This window comes from Cynara cardunculus, assembly GCF_001531365.2.
Source record: "Cynara cardunculus var. scolymus isolate 2C chromosome LG 13, CcrdV1, whole genome shotgun sequence".
Lineage (NCBI taxonomy): Eukaryota > Viridiplantae > Streptophyta > Magnoliopsida > Asterales > Asteraceae > Cynara > Cynara cardunculus.
In genome coordinates, this window is record NC_037540.1 from 8693314 (window position 1) to 8709560 (window position 16247).

General features: G+C 35.3%; 1 protein-coding gene across 1 annotated transcript in view; it reads left to right on the forward strand.

The window, feature by feature from the left end:
* The first annotated feature begins 2582 nt into the window (after positions 1-2582).
* The window catches only part of LOC112524502 (serine/threonine protein phosphatase 2A regulatory subunit B''beta-like), a 17949-nt gene continuing 4284 nt past the window's right edge, over positions 2583-16247 (forward strand). Inside the window, exons 1-9 of the mRNA XM_025134347.1 lie at positions 2583-2769; positions 5363-5605; positions 5761-5866; positions 5989-6088; positions 9161-9266; positions 9583-9673; positions 12474-12615; positions 14078-14225; positions 14307-14416. Coding sequence (XP_024990115.1) covers positions 2620-2769; positions 5363-5605; positions 5761-5866; positions 5989-6088; positions 9161-9266; positions 9583-9673; positions 12474-12615; positions 14078-14225; positions 14307-14416 — 1196 coding nt within the window. The 5' untranslated portion in view covers positions 2583-2619. The remainder of the gene's footprint in view (positions 2770-5362; positions 5606-5760; positions 5867-5988; positions 6089-9160; positions 9267-9582; positions 9674-12473; positions 12616-14077; positions 14226-14306; positions 14417-16247) is intronic.

Consider the following 16247-nt stretch of genomic DNA (forward strand, 5'->3'; position numbering starts at 1 on the left):
AGAACCTGGAACCCTCCATCAATCATCTGACGGTTCAGATTCTTAAGCGACTTGCCCCTATAATTGTGAAGTTAGTTATTTTTCGGTCGATGATTGATGCAGGATCTCTCGTTCTCCAACTTTTTGGATTTTCTTATCAACCCATCCTATGTATACATAGGAGGTCATTCAAGAGAGAACCAATAATTTATGATAACTTAGGGGGCCGTTTACCAAACATTTACTCGGTAAACGCTTACTGGTAAAATTTAACTATATCATAAACTTACTGTCATATGCAACAATTTACCCGGTAAGCACTTACCGTGGTAAAAGTCGTCACCGAGTATGACTCTTTGTCCTTGTCTCGCTCGCTCTTATTAAGTAAGATTTTTTGTCTTTGCCATATTCACGGTGACTTGGTGTTCACTTACCCGATCTCAACCTCAAATTATTAATAAGCAATGGTTAATATTGAATACTTCTAACGTGAAATTTATTCACTGTCGTAGCCAAGAACTTACTTCTAAACCATACGACACAAACCCATGAGAGCCTCTCTCTTGAATACTTCTAACATGAAATTGAATATATTGTTATACCACTATGATACCCAATAACTTGAACACAAAGCTCTAAGTCTAAATCATAACCCTAATCTAAACAAAAAAAGTAAACATTAAGATCAATATTTTACTAAAAAAAGCAGATATCAGATCTCCTTTATAAGGGGCCTGATTGTGAGCAAAGTAAGCAACAAAAGCCGTCAGATGGGAGAAAGCAGCACCAGCACCGAGGGTTTTGCGACACGGCTGTCCCAAAATTCAATCGTCATTACGATCATTGGGCTATACTGGTAGAAAACTTCATTCGTTGAATACGGGGATCTTATTGAGAACGGCACCCGTAATCCCGCATCACCAACGTATCCCTATCGCCTGCTCGTCAACGTTAACGAAAGATACAGAGGGATTAGTGCTTTTGTGCCTCATGATCATCGATGGAAGGTATGGGGAAGGAAGCTTGGGAAGAGAGTGATGGGAAGCGTATATGAAAGAATGGGAGAGGTTAGTTTCATAAGATAATCCGTAAACCCTAGGAATAAATTGATGAAAATAAATAATGAGTTGTCATTAAATTAACAAATTACAAACATACACTTTTATCTATAATTAAAAATAATTGTTTATACATAAAATATTATTTATTGACTTAAACTTTAACATTTCAAGTAAATTATAATAACTTATTAAAGTTTTAATCTTAAATTCGTATAATTAACTGTAAATAAACATCCCATTTTAAAAATAAAAAATTAAATATAATTAAAATAATCATTAAGTTTTTAACAGAATATTAAATTATTATCTTTATAAAATTTATATTATTAAACAAAATTAAATTACTTTGTTATTAAATCTAAATAAAATTTAAAGAAATTATATGAAAAAACAAAAACTTTTAAATAATTAATTTAATATTAATATCGATATTTTTTTTCTCAAATTTATAAATCATCCAAAAGTAAAATATTATTGATTTCTAATTACCATAATAAAATGAAATTTTATAATTGAGATATCTCGATCTATTGTACGAGTATCCTTTTAGTTATTAATTTAAAAAATGTTAAATAACGGACTCATATTAAATTTCACGGCTATCACAAATTACTGAGTTTTTATTTAATTAGACTCTTGACTCTTATATATACAGACCTTCATTTGAGAACACATAAACTATGATAACCTTAAGAACCAATGCATTATATGCTATTTTTCATATAAGATTTAAATTTAGTGTATTGATTAAGATATATATGTTTCAGAATGGTTTGTTTTATGCAAATCTGTTCCGCAACGTGAATCGAATACATATGAAATAAACACATTATAAAATAAATATATGTTAATCAATATATTAATATCTAGTTTGTAATGAAAAAAAAAATTATGTAAAATAATATATTATGGTAATAATCTTTCACATTTATCATAATTTTGAGGTTATCAAGTAACTACGCCTATGAGAAAATAATTGAAGAAAAAGCAATTGCAATCATATTTCACTTTTTTTGACCTTCAATTCCAAAATCTTGCTTTGGTTTGTATGAATCTCGCGTCGCAACACAACGCTTGGCTCCGCACCTTCGTCCCTTCGGTCGACGCGCTTCCTTCTTCTTCATCAACCCACTTCAGGTTGTTCTCATACATACCCTCATACCCATATTTTTAATATATATATTTACACACCACCACCACATACTCTCTCTATCTGTCTCCAATCTTGCTCATGCAAAGAATCTTGCCTCCCTCAATTCACTTCAACCATCGATCTTTTCTAACATAATTCAAACAAGAAACCCAATTCCAGGGTTGCAAGATTTCGAGGATCTGTTACCTGTAAACTCTCCAGTTTTTTTCCATTCCCAATTCGGAAAGCGGGACCCAATGCTATATTGATTTGTTTTGAGAGGGAGAGAACAGACGAAGGCGTAAGAAATGGATTGATGTGAAGGGGGTTCGTGTCGTCTTTTATTGTTGGTTTACTAGGGTTAAGTGATCGTTGCTGGTTTTCAATTTGAGATCTGGATGATAGATTCTGAATTCAGAGGTTGATAAAGAAATTGATTTAGAAATAATGGATATGGATTATAATGGGGATGTGGGTTTTCTTGACCCTGAATTGTTACAACTGAATGAAGTGTCTCCTTTGGCTATTAAGTCAAATCCTTATGTTGCCGAGAAGCTGTTCGAGCAATGGCTTTCGCTTCCCGAAAGCACTCTTTTGGTAATAATATGACTCATCTTCTTATTATCGTGCTCCATTATTTATGTTATTATCGTTTATTAGTTGTTATGTGGGTTTCTATGAGATATAGCTAGAATGAGTGAAAAACTGGTGGTTGATAAATTCGGAATTTGATGCCCTTCTTTTCTGTAGTTTTTCTTGGTAACTCCATTTTACCTTTATGTGACAATTGTGGTGTTTGGCATGGTTCGACATACAGGAAAAGTAAGCATCACGTTAATGACATATTAGTCGACTTCATGACAATGTGAGTCAAATTTGGAAACTGTGAAAGTTTCCTAGGAGATGCCTTTTAACAGGGATAAATGGTATAAGATCCTTTCATGTAACTGGGAATCTCACAGATACAAGTACCTGTTTGGCCATCCAGGTAGAGTCTGAGAGATATCGTTGCTTTGGCTCTTTGTAGTAGTTGCTGAAAACAGTTTAGTTTATTGTGTTGACAACATCTAATGACTTGAGTAGGCAGTACATTTATCCTTTTCATAAAATGCATAGAGTATTTGGAAACCATGATGTACCTGATCTGGGAAAAGGCTTATATGCATTAAATGTCGGTTGACATTTATAGACACAAATCTATATGAAACAGGAGGTTGAAGAGAGGACAATAGCATCATAAATGGTCATACTTGAATTATATGAAGTCAATCGATGAACCAATAGGAAAATAACATCTAATTAGTTAGAAGATACAAATTTATGTTGTCGATTTGGAGTTGTCACTTGCCAATCATGGTGCTAAAATCACATGTCTTGTCAAGGGTGGAATGCTTAGGATCTCCACTGCAATTCATTATACACCAAGTCGCTTGACAGTAGCTGGGGACTCATGTTGTTTAGACGAGACCCTTTCAATTAAAATTAACTCTTAAATTTTAATATTGAAAATCCATTTGCAGTTTTAATATCATATGCTGTTTACTTTTCAATCTTATGCACAATGTGAATCTTTTTGTAATATGGATGGCAAGAAACTGTAGCATATAGAGGTATCTTATGTAGGTATCATGGATTTTACTTAAGAATACTTATGGCTGATACATACAAGATATTTTTCTAGCCATCTTGCTATAGTAGTGCACCCTAAAGGTATAATCCTTCATATTGCTGTATTTGTGGCTTAGGAATGTAATTGTAGTTGATGCCATAGGATTGTATATTGTAATCACAATTAATGAGATCTTTCGACTTCTTGAAATACATTATGGTTTTGGTGTCCAAAATTCACTTTCAATTAGGTTGATATCGGTGTTTGTTGGTTTATCAAATATATATTTATACCATTTCAAAGGAAGGATGTTTATACAGAACTTGATTGGATGTCTATACTTTTTAGTTGTATCTTTGCATTGATTTTGAGCTGGGATTGATCATGTTGAATTTGAAAGTATTTCTGTTATTTTTTGATATAAAATCAACCTTGTTTTACTAAGATGTGCCTCTTTAAGCATCCATACACTGTCTTTTTCTTCCTCCCCGTTCTGGATGTGTTTTCCATCTGAGAGTATGTGTCGACCATGACAGTTGTCTGTCACTTCTCATATGTAAAGATTAGTTATAGAACACATTAAATATTTGATTACTTCTATTGAATAAAACATCCTGTATAAGGTTTAACCAATCCCCAAACTTCTCATCAAAAACATTTTTAAAGATATTTGATTCAAGTATTCCTGCCCTTAAATACATATTTCATTGGATTTTTCTCGCCTCTTTTTCTTGATGTATCATAATGTGCTTGTGGTCTTGTGGATTTTCCACGGTTGTAAAAAGACTTGGAGAATTTCATCTTAAAATTATTCAGATTTAGAAATTTGATGTGTATCCATCACCTGAAATGCCATAGAGAATTGCTACCACATTGGCCAAATGCTTGCCCATATAAAGTATTGAGAAAGACCTTGAAGAAGTCATGGTTAGAAAAGGTAAACAAATTGATGTAAGGTTAAACCTGTCCAACAAAGTTACCACTTGGGCCACACACGTATTCATCACAAAGCACCAGGATCTTTAGATTAGAAGTCTACTTACATTTACTATTCAAATAAATGAAATTTGATTTTTGGACTTAACAGTTTGTTTTTTAAAGCTGACTAAACTGCCATGTCAACAAACTTTACTCCTTTCTTTTCTTTGGCTTCTTCAATGGTGCAATAGTGACCTCCAAATCAGGGTCATCATGAAAATAACAGTTTCAAACAAACACGTAGCTTGTAGCCAATTAAGTTATGCTAGGAACAAGAGGCCAGCCCTTGTGAGTGTATCAACTTACTTGCCTTCTCTTTGTTATTTTACAATTTAAACACCCTCTTTCTCTTGTTCTCTCCCATCAACAACTTGTTTGTACTTTCCTTCTTGAAATGCTTTCTATTTTGTATTGCTGAAAAATAGAACACCTTTAGCAAGTCAGAAGGCCCCCCATATTAGAAAGGGTTGTTTATGTCCCATGAAATACTGTAACCTGGTCGGCGTTATGCTGCACAGATTTTCATTCATCTTGCTTCTAGTCGTTTTAGTTTGTTCAACAATTGGGTACAAACTGTTCATGGTATTCTCTGTCTGGCTATAGGTGAAATCTTTGTTTAACAATGCTAAAGCGGGTGTTCCATTGAATGTCTCCGGATCAGTTTCCAGCCCAAAGGCTTCTTCCAGCAATTCRGCACCTTCCATGTTTCCTGCTGGTAGCGCGCCTCCACTTTCGCCAAGAAGTTCATCTGGTTCTCCACGTATCACAAAACAAAGGGCAGSCCCATCTGTTMTAGGTTCTCCTTTAAAAGTGYTGAGTGAGCCAGTGAAAGAGTTAATACCTCAKGTTTGCAGCAGAAAACAACCTAGTTGAAATAAGATTGTGTTTGTCTATGCTAAGAAGCACTTCAGTTGTGGTTGTACTACCACTCTGTTGCTTATAGCTTGAGTAATGGTTTCTTTAATGCTCTAGTTTAACTGAAGCATGTGCAATGCTTGCAGTTTTACTTTCAGAATGGTCRTCCACCCCCTAATGAACTAAAAGAACGATGCTTGTTTAGAAGTAACCAGTTTTTCTATGGTCATGCGGATGGACTACAATTGCATGGTGAGACGCCTCTCGATTGCATTTATGCATTTGGTAGACTATGAATGGCCACTCTGATTCTTTAGCTGAAATTTGTGGGATATTTGTAGCTTAACCGTGCTAATTTTCAATTGTATGTGTAGAATTCAAGCCACTTACGAAGGAAATTTGCAAACTGCCATCGTTCTTCTCCACTGCGCTTTTTAAAAAGATAGATGTTGACGGCACTGGCATTGTGACCAGGTACCCTTTTACCTAAGTTGTGAATGGTTTATCGGAATTTCCGAAAAACACATCTTACTAGTTTGGATATTCAATATCCATAGTGGTGAATATAAAATCCAAGTTTTGTTGTGCTTTCATGCAGCGACATCGATGGACCACCTTTTACTGCATCTAACGTATCCTTCCTTCCCCCTTCCCCTTCAGTAGTATATAATGGTCTCTTTCTGAACAAGTGTACATGCATAATCACATATATGTCTGGTTATGGTGTACGAGTTTCTGTGTAGATATCAATAAAGAAATCACGACTTCACCTCCCCTCTGATATCATTTCCTTTCCACTTATTTCTAAATCTGTTTTGCCTTCTTGGAGTTAGTTAATTTCTACTTTCTGACCTTTATGCCCCTGTCCTGTCTTCATTAATTGCCTCTACTAATTGAGTCAAGACTCAAAACTGTTGGCAGATATCTAGAATTTCTAAACTGTTGGCACTAGAAGCTTAATATTGATATGTTACCGTTAGGTTCATACTTTGGTGGTAGCTCCCCAATTGTTGCACGCTCTTTTTTTTTTTGCTTAAAACATAAGGAACTGTAAACAGAAAACATGAAGCAAAAAAAGTCCTCTACACAGTTTGGGTTTTATATAATCATTTAAGTTATCAACTCTTTCAGACAGTTATATCAACTTCGACACGAATATTTGGTAGAGCATTACATGGGCCCTTGTAATTTTTTATTGTTGCCCATGGTTATGAGTTCACTATGCTCTTTCATGACTGGCAGTTGGATTACAACACACGTCAGGAGTAGTAGATGCAAATGAATGATCTTCATGTCCAAATAAGTGTACATATGTAAAAGGCATAACGATTGTATGACTTCCAAAGTGCAGACTCTTTTGCTTGATGTAGTAAGGTGGTTAGTACTTAGTAGCAACATAAAGAAGGGAGCATCTTCAGTATTTGTGTTCTATAGCTCCATGCTTATTCACTAACAAGTGTTTTTTTGTGTGTGGTAGATATACTAAGGGCCTGTTTACCAACTTTTCCATTAAGTTCTGTATGGATAAATTTGTTTGTCTAGATAAAATTTGTTGTTGTTTACTTTTTTACCATGAAACAATCGTCTAAATGACAATAATGACCGATCTACCCCTCAAACATGTTTGAACTTTACAGCAGTTCAATCAAACTCAAACCAAAAAATCTATTGTTCATCAAACCAAAAAGCTACCAATCTCATCAAACCAAAAAGCTACCAATCTATCAAACTATTTGAACATTAAAACATAATAATCAAACATTTGAACATCAAATTATCAAAACATAATAATCAAACCATTTAAACATAAAAAAAAGCTACTGCTACAAGAATCGAATCAAAATCAAAACAAAAGGCTGTTTATTCATCAAACCAGGAAAACTATTGTTCTTCAAACCAAAACCTAAAAGTACCCAAAATAATCCACACAAACACAACAGTAGCTTAGAATCGATTCCTGAAACTTGTTATATTTGCTTATGGCTCTTCGATCGAAGCTTGTTCTTGTCATCGACGGTGCAATGGGGGAGGAACAGAGTAAAGTCGACAGTCGTAGGGCAGCAACAACGGAGGAGAAGTCGAGCAGCAGCGACGAAGAAGGAGCAGGGACGGAGGAGGTGCAGCAGCAACGACGGGGAAGGAGAACTTTTTCTTTGTGGCTAGGGTTTGAACTTTGAAGGGAAGCGCTGGAAGGAGGAATCGACCTTAAAAATTGGTACATGTGTTGATGAAAACCGAAGGAAGAAGGTCGTCGGCCGGAGAAAAGTTGCCGGAGAAGAGGTGTAGTGATGGGGAGAAGTAGAGAAAGGTTGCCAGAGAAGAGGCGTAGCACCGTTCTAGAAGCGATTTGGCTAGGGTTTGAAGTGAAATGAAAGGGGGGTGGAATTGAAGGGGGAGGCGTGGGATTGAGGGGGTATAATTGTCAATATTTTGGCTTAATGGGGACAACACACCCCTTCCATACTGTGCGAATAATCCCATATATTTATCATTAAGCCGCAAGTAAACATCCATATATGGCTGTGCGAATAAGCCAAAACAGCCATTAAGCTGATTAAGTCAAAAGTAAACACCCCCTAACTTTTTTGAAAAGAGAAATGAGAAATCAACTTGCATGTTGATTTGATGCCAAATTCCTATCCAGTTTTGGACATTTGATAAACCAGAAATATCCCTTGTGGTGTGTGGTCTACCTGTTGAGGCAGCCTTCTGTCAAACAATTATCACTCACTTTCCTAATATTAGGCTTGAACACAATTTATCTACAAGGCAGAGGCGGTTCCTTCGTTAATGATAAGCCTGTGAGCTGTCGACAAAGAAGACTCGGTGGTTGCCTCTCTGTTTTATCCTCATTCTTCCTAAACCTATGTATATAGATGGACAAATTACAGTTTGTGTCCATAAGGTTGTTGACAATAGAAAAATTGCAGATGATTGCAATTCTTTTAATTGTTATATGCTAAGTGGCACAAGTCAGATGCATCTAATCTTGTGTTGTCATTTAGTAACCTTTTCAACAGACACATGGCCCTAGAGGCACAAGGAATGTTAAGATGAAGGTTTTAGATGTAAAAGTTGCTGGGCAGATATCTTGTTTTGCATTGTCTTCTTTGGTTTTTCAATATAAGTTCTTCGAAATCCTGTTACAACACTGATGGAATTTGGGAGTATGCTGGTCACTTGAAAACTTTGCTTCTATTTGGTACATGTAAATATTGATGTTCACTGTGTTCTACGCTCCACCTTTGATTATTTTTCTCTCTCTTATGTTTACATGCCATCTTGTAATTACCCTTGTACTGTGTGTAATAGACCCTCCACTCCCTTATGTTTGCTGGGAAAGCAAGCAAAAAGATTGGTTATGCTATTAGGAAATTATATTTGTATTCTCTGAGAGGCTGTTAGCAAACAAAAATTGGGTTGGCTTACCAATTATAGAACTTTCTTTGTATAGTCTTATGTTTTTTAAGAACTTATGTTTTATAACTACTATTTTTGTCAGTATCCTGTATTCTATTTTCTTAAGTTCCTCTAACATGCCTGCAGGGAAGCGTTTGTTGATTACTGGGTCAATGGGAATATGTTAATAAAAGATACTGCCACCCAGATATATACCATATTGAAGCAGCCTGATTTGAGATATCTAACTCAGGTATTTCTTATTTGTTTGTTACCATTTTCAGCAAAATGGCCGCAATAATAGAATAATTCCTTGCAAAAAGAAAAAAAGATACTACATTGTTCCCATGTTTCTATACTATCAAATTCAATTCAAACGTGATTTTGTTTTCATTTGATATAGAAAACAATCTGTGGATTATACGTATAGTAAGAGTGTCTTTGATTTCTAAGTTTCTGTTTAAACCAAAAAGTCATAAGATTTACCATAAAATATATTTTTTTATGTCTGTACTCGACTGTAGCTTCCATCCTTTCTTTCACCTGATTGTTTGCTAACTATGCAATAGGAGGACTTCAAACCCATACTCCGTGAACTATTGACAACTCATCCAGGTTTGGAGTTCTTACAGAGCACACCCGAATTTCAGGAGCGATATGGTATGTTCTGTATTTTTGTTATTCTATTTATTGGCGAAAGGGGGAGGGGATGAGCCGAGATGGTATATTCTAAATTATTATTGTTTATTTGTTTGTTTTTAATTTGGGAGTGATTGTCTTTGGACATATCACTTACTTCTCTCTATCTACACAAAGTGTTGTACATTTTGTGTAGTGAATATAGAAAAGGCCTTAAGACCCATATTAAGAATGCCATTGAACTTTGTACAGGATTTGAAAATTATTGTGTATACTTTTTTTAGGAATACTTCAAGATGGATTTCTGCTAGTCTGTATGAAACCAAGAAATTCTTTATTCAGAAATATGTTTAGGCATTAGATGCTTTAGTTCTTATCAACTGGAGTGAAACCTAAGATTTTTGAATGTTAAAGCCTGCTGATTGTCATAAAAATACAGTTTCTGAATCAGAACTTGGAGCTTTTGGGGACAGGGCACTGATTGATATTCACAGAGAGGAGAGCTGTTATTTATTACTATGTCTTTTTTTTTTTTACCCTATTCATTTTTTGGTGCATCTCTTTTCATCTTGTACCTGCTTTTCTTTTACCACTTTCTTTTATGTGTAAGAGCAGAACTTTCTGGGGTTTTACAATGGGATCAAGCCACCTTTATGTTCTGTTGGATATTTAATGCTCAGGAATTGACTCAGACAAAGGAATCTTAGAATTACTTTGCATATCACTAGTGTATCATAGTGCAAAAGTGTATGTCAATATGATATTAGATTAAAATTTCTTAAATGATCAACTCAATGAATATTAGTATGGATTTTTAGGGCAACTGAAGCTGTTATAACGTTGTATTATGTCACTATGTCCGAAGAGAGCACTTTGATATAAGGAGACCTCAATTTACACCTGACACGACCAACCAAAATGAGCTTGCCAAATACAGGCCACCATGGAAGATCCGTGGTTATGCTCAGTTTTTAGAATTTGGAGACAGTAATAGTGAAAGGTCGTTGAAGTGATATCTAAACAAACATGTTTATAGAGGAATCTGTTATTGTAATGAGGTTGTATGTATGTGAACTCCTGGAGTTAAAATAGTGGGTCTTCTTAACTGAATGGCTTTCTCTAAAGCTTATTTGCTGCAATCTTTGTGGTAATGGAGTCCCAGATCTAACGAATTTACTGTAGGGGCCATCATGGTGAACATGAGCCCCTCCTTTAGAATATTTCGTTGTTCATTTTGAATAGCTCACGAATGATGGTGAAGCACTTAAGCTTCAATGTAAATACCATAACCAATTCCCTATGAAAAGGTATTTGTGGCCTAGAATCACTCATCCATCCTCATGTATCAAACTGGTTACTTTGCTCGTTCGCTCCCTCAACAACATGCTTTATTGCCTGATCCTATTTGCTACTTTACATGGATTATAAGGAAGATTAGAGGAGTGAGTAATAAAGGATACACTTCAGTTGTGATCTCAGATCTGTTCTCAAAATGAAGTAGCTCCCTTTACCCATTAATTATATTATCACTGTGTACAAGGCATTATATAGAGGCAAATATTGAACAGCTTAAACAAGTTAGCAGCTGATGCTGCATATGGACCGATAATAAGCTTATACATATTAAAATGGTCTATCTCGATCAACATTTATTCTGTGTACTACCGTTAAAAATTACTCAGAGAAACATGTGTTAGAATATCATATGGACGGTGAATCTGCTTCAAATGCCATTCTCTTGATAAGACAAAGAAACGGACTCAGTGATATTGGATACGTTAAGTGTTCCTATATGGACAACACAACTTTTTTGCTAAATGACTTCTCTCCAGCAAAAGTAAAGAGAGGTGACCATGAACTTAACCTATCTGAAGCTGGAAGGTAAACATCCTTCAGTCTGATCAGAGAAACTGAGAGAAACATGACTGACTTAATAAAATTGTTGCAAACTTGCAACATTGATCTGCAAGTCATCTATTATGCCTTTCCAGATATCCCCTACTCTGCTGTTGACACAACATTGAGTATTTGGTTACCACCAAAGAGAGAGCACCCAGTCTTTACATGTTTTAGTGGAAAGTAGGGGGATAGTTTCATACAATATTTTTACCGTCATATTTCTATTGTTCTACAACTACACAGCCTCAGCTCCGTCTTAATATAATAGTTGTGAATAAAGTTAGTAGCAAAGAAGTAAGAGACTGGTTTGTATCCATGCTGTGTGGTTGTAGAAAGATTTGTTGTTATAAACATGTACCAAGTTGTGTTTCACTTGACACTGTGTCATCAAATTCTGCATTATGTAATTGCCAATCTGCTTGTGATTAGCGATTCAGGTGTATGCTAACATAATTTTCACTTCTTGATGATTCTGCCTTAGGATTTCTCCTTTGAATTTGTTTATCCTAGTCATAATTATGAAAATCTCAAGGAAGATATTTAAGGATTTTATTTTTCACTGACACTCTTTTTTGCCAGATGCAGAATTTTGTTCATTAATCATGTACTTTGTTACAATTTCGTTACTCTCTGTTTTCTTAATTTGTTTTTGTATTACTAATTTTGCACCTCCTACGCCTAGAGAGACTGGAGTTCAGTTTTTTTTCTTCATGACCTTTGGCCTGTGTAATTAATGACCCTGATGTCATTGTCTTAGATATTACTACATGTCTGTTGATTTGTTAATTTATCCTTTGCTCCACGTACTTCTATTATGTTGCTTGCTTTTCTTCAAATGTTGGAGTTCCACCTATAGCTTTCCTGCAGGCATGATATAACATATGCTTCATCATTTAACATTTACCTTTTGCTGTATTGGCAGCTGAAACAGTAATATACAGAATTTTTTACTACGTGAATAGAGCGGGTGATGCTCACCTTACCCTCAGGGAGCTGAAACGTGGAAATTTAATTGCTGCAATGCAGCATGCAGATGAAGAAGAGGATATAAACAAAGTTTTAAGGTAATAGTTTATACATGGTTGGTCATTAAATGATATTTGAGCCCATAATTTGCTGATGCGCCAAATTTAGTGTACAATCTTGTTTCTTTCTTACTAAAATAGGCTTTGGCCACTTTACCTATCACAAAATTCATCTACAATAGTACCTTCTGTAGATGGTTTCACTATACTTTCTCTGTTAGAATGGGTACTACTGGTTTGACCACCGAAATCTTTTTACAAGGTTCATTTACAAGGCTTTTTTTGGAAATGATGATGATGCATAACATAATTGTCAAGTATCCCTTGTTTATTGGAAGAAAGTAAATGATGTACCTTCATGTTCTGTTTCAACGTTCAGTCAAGTTCTCACTATAGCAAGTATTTCTTTTCTTGAATTGGAGAAAGCTATGCATTTTGACTCTGCTTTTAAAATGACTTTTGGTATGTAGATGTCCTATGATGTTTTGTTCTCCAAAATTTTCCATGCTTTTATAATATTGGTCTAAGTTGTTGGTCGGAGATATCTGTTACCTTACTGAGGTTCTAGTTATGATCTAGCCACTGAGTTTGTCCTATACAATTTGCCAGCTGTTCTCTGATCTTTGTTACCAACTTTTTGTAGTTACTTTTCATTGTTACAAGAAACTATTCTGTACTCGTAGTAGCATTTCTTGCCCTTTATGAGTTAGGGGCCGCTTACCAAATGCTTATCCGGGTAAGTGCTTACCAAGTCACATTGCCTTACCGGATGAATATGGAAAGGACCAAGAATCTTACACGATAAGAGCGAAGACAAGGACCGAGAGTTTACCCGGTAAGTGAAGGCGGCGACTCTTACCATGTGTAGCATTTACTGGGTAAATTGTTCCATAGGATGCCGTTTTGGTGGACTAAAAATCTTACCTGGTAAGTAAGTTATAGTGTTACATTTATCGGTAAGCGCTCACTGGGTAAGTGTTTGGTAAACGGCCCCTTAGTTCTCTTCTTAATCAAGTAGCCTCTTCTCCATCCTTTGTCAATATGAGCAACACTAGTTGTGCAAACGCTATCTTTTATTTTTGGATGTCTCAAGAAGCGTTATAGCATAACAAAAAAAAACAAATGCCATCAAACTGAAGGATCTATATATATAGGGTCAGATTTAGGGGAAAACCGCCAAAAAATAAAAAGTTGAGGAACACCCTGATAACTGTTCATCTGGACGGTATGCACAAGTAATTTGTAAGCAATTTGTCAGGAATGCATATGTGCATAACATGCACACGCATAAAAACCAATGAACAACTTCAGTTACTTGTATACACATGTGCATACCTTGCATTTGAATGGTTACTGGGGTGTTCCTCAGTTTTTCATATTTTTTGGGGGTTTTTCCCCGAACCTTTCCCCCCTTTCTATATATATATATATTCTCTCCTTGTCTCATCACATCTTTTACATTTGGTTTTTAAACTGTAATTAACATCGTTTTTCTTCGCAGATATTTCTCTTATGAGCACTTCTACGTAATTTATTGCAAGTTTTGGGAGCTGGACACAGATCATGATTTTTTGATTGATAAAGAGAACCTTATACGATATGGTAATCATGCATTGACATACAGAATTGTTGACAGAATATTTTCCCAGGTTTGTAATATCACTGCCTTCATTTGAATTTTATTCTTTTGTTTTCTATCTGCTGCTTTTGACATTTCGATAATGTCTCAGGTACCAAGAAAGTTCACCAGTAATGTTGAAGGGAAAATGGGATATGAAGATTTTGTTTATTTCATTTTGTCTGAAGAGGATAAATCATCAGAGCCTAGTCTGGAGTACTGGTATGCCTTTCCCTCAGTTCCTAGACCATGATTGATTAAAATTATGGTGGTAACTTAACCCATGTCTGCCTGAAATGTAAAAGGAAGATGACATGGTGGATACAGTTCCATGCTCTCTCCATTGCAAAAAGAATTGCAATGTTTGACTTTGACAGAGTTTAAAAAATGTTTGACTGCTTGTGAAATATCTAAAATGCCCCTTAAAGCCTTAATCATGACCATAAAGAGAAGCTTGATAAAAGTCAAAGTTACTGATATCTATCAAGTACTGACTGCAGTGGGCAAAAAAGTAAATCTAGGTTGAAAATTTATCGAAAAGGTAGTATAAGTTTTATTAAAAAGGAAAGTGTGTTTTTGGACCGAGGGGGCACTTTATTAATGTTCTTTGTCTCCAAAGTCTGCTAAGGATTCACTTTTTGACAGGAGATAGTAACAAAATTCTTGTTGTTTGGACTTGGAAATTCAATGGCTAGAGCTGTGGTAGTTTGTGGAACAACTAAAGATGGTTTGAAATGAATGGAGAAATACTTGATGACATCATAAATGATTGATGAAGAAGTACAGGACACACCCATGGTGAAAAAATAAGCGGTCTAGTTAGGGTGATTGTCAAGATTTGTACACAGTCAATACTTGCGTTCGGGAAAGACCAGGACTAAGACGATTGATTTTCTCACAGTTATTGCAAGACATGTTCCATAGTGAAAATACGTTCTTGTTGTTACTGGGAGAACATGACAAACACAGAGGCCATCATTTATCTTGGTCTTATCTTGTAACGCGCCACACTTGGAGCATAGATATTAATCGTTCAGCTTGACAAGCAAAATAAGAGAGAAAAGTGGGAGGAAAATAGCAGCATGTATGGGTAAATGATAATCTGCTCCTCCTGTTCTCCCAGAAAGAAACACCATTAGAAGGCTTCTATATAAAAATCATCTAGAGGATGTCATTTCAGAAAACATTCTTCAAATCTGTTTGTAGTGACAATTAGGCACAGTTCTGGACAATGTTTGTCTAGTTCTCACTTTAACCTAGGTTTTAATAAAAATTAGAGCATGGGGCAACTGCAAAATTACTGATAGGGACACTGCATGTTGGTTAATGTAACGCCCCAACCCACACATTGCATGTAATACATATTTCATACAAAGGAAATACATAATATCATTCCATTTAGGTACCTTAGTACAATAATCTAACATGACCAATTACAAGGTCCAAAATTTCGAAATACATTTCTTGTACTAATTAATCAAAACAGATTTTCAAGCAGAAGCGCATAAAGGAAAATATTACACCTTCCCCTTCCCCTTACTATCCGAATCTCCTGCAACACATAGTTAAAATCACAAAACGAGGGTTAGACCGAAAGGTCTAGTGAGATACCCTATTTATGTTATTGCAGGGTGAAAATCACCAAATCTTTAGGGAAAAATATCATTTCATATATATAACAAATATATGAAATAATTAGAAACGTATTACCAGATCTTTTCCATTTAACAAGCAAAGCATTCCGCTTATTCAAATCTCAAAACTCTGAACCAATCAGGTTCCACATAATGTCACTATTAAACCTTTTCTTAACCAACAAGGTTATTTAAAGCTTCAGGCTAAACCTGACATTTTCTTCTCAATAACATCCAAACTATGATTTCCAATAAGAATCTTGATCCTAAATCTTTAAATCACAAAGAAATAAAGACTCCGGACTACGGTAGTCTTAAAGGATATAATAGAATGAGTTATATCATACAACACACATACAAATGCCACCCTTATATCCAAAGGTACACCTCTCCTTGATATGCCCCCCTTATCCCATGGT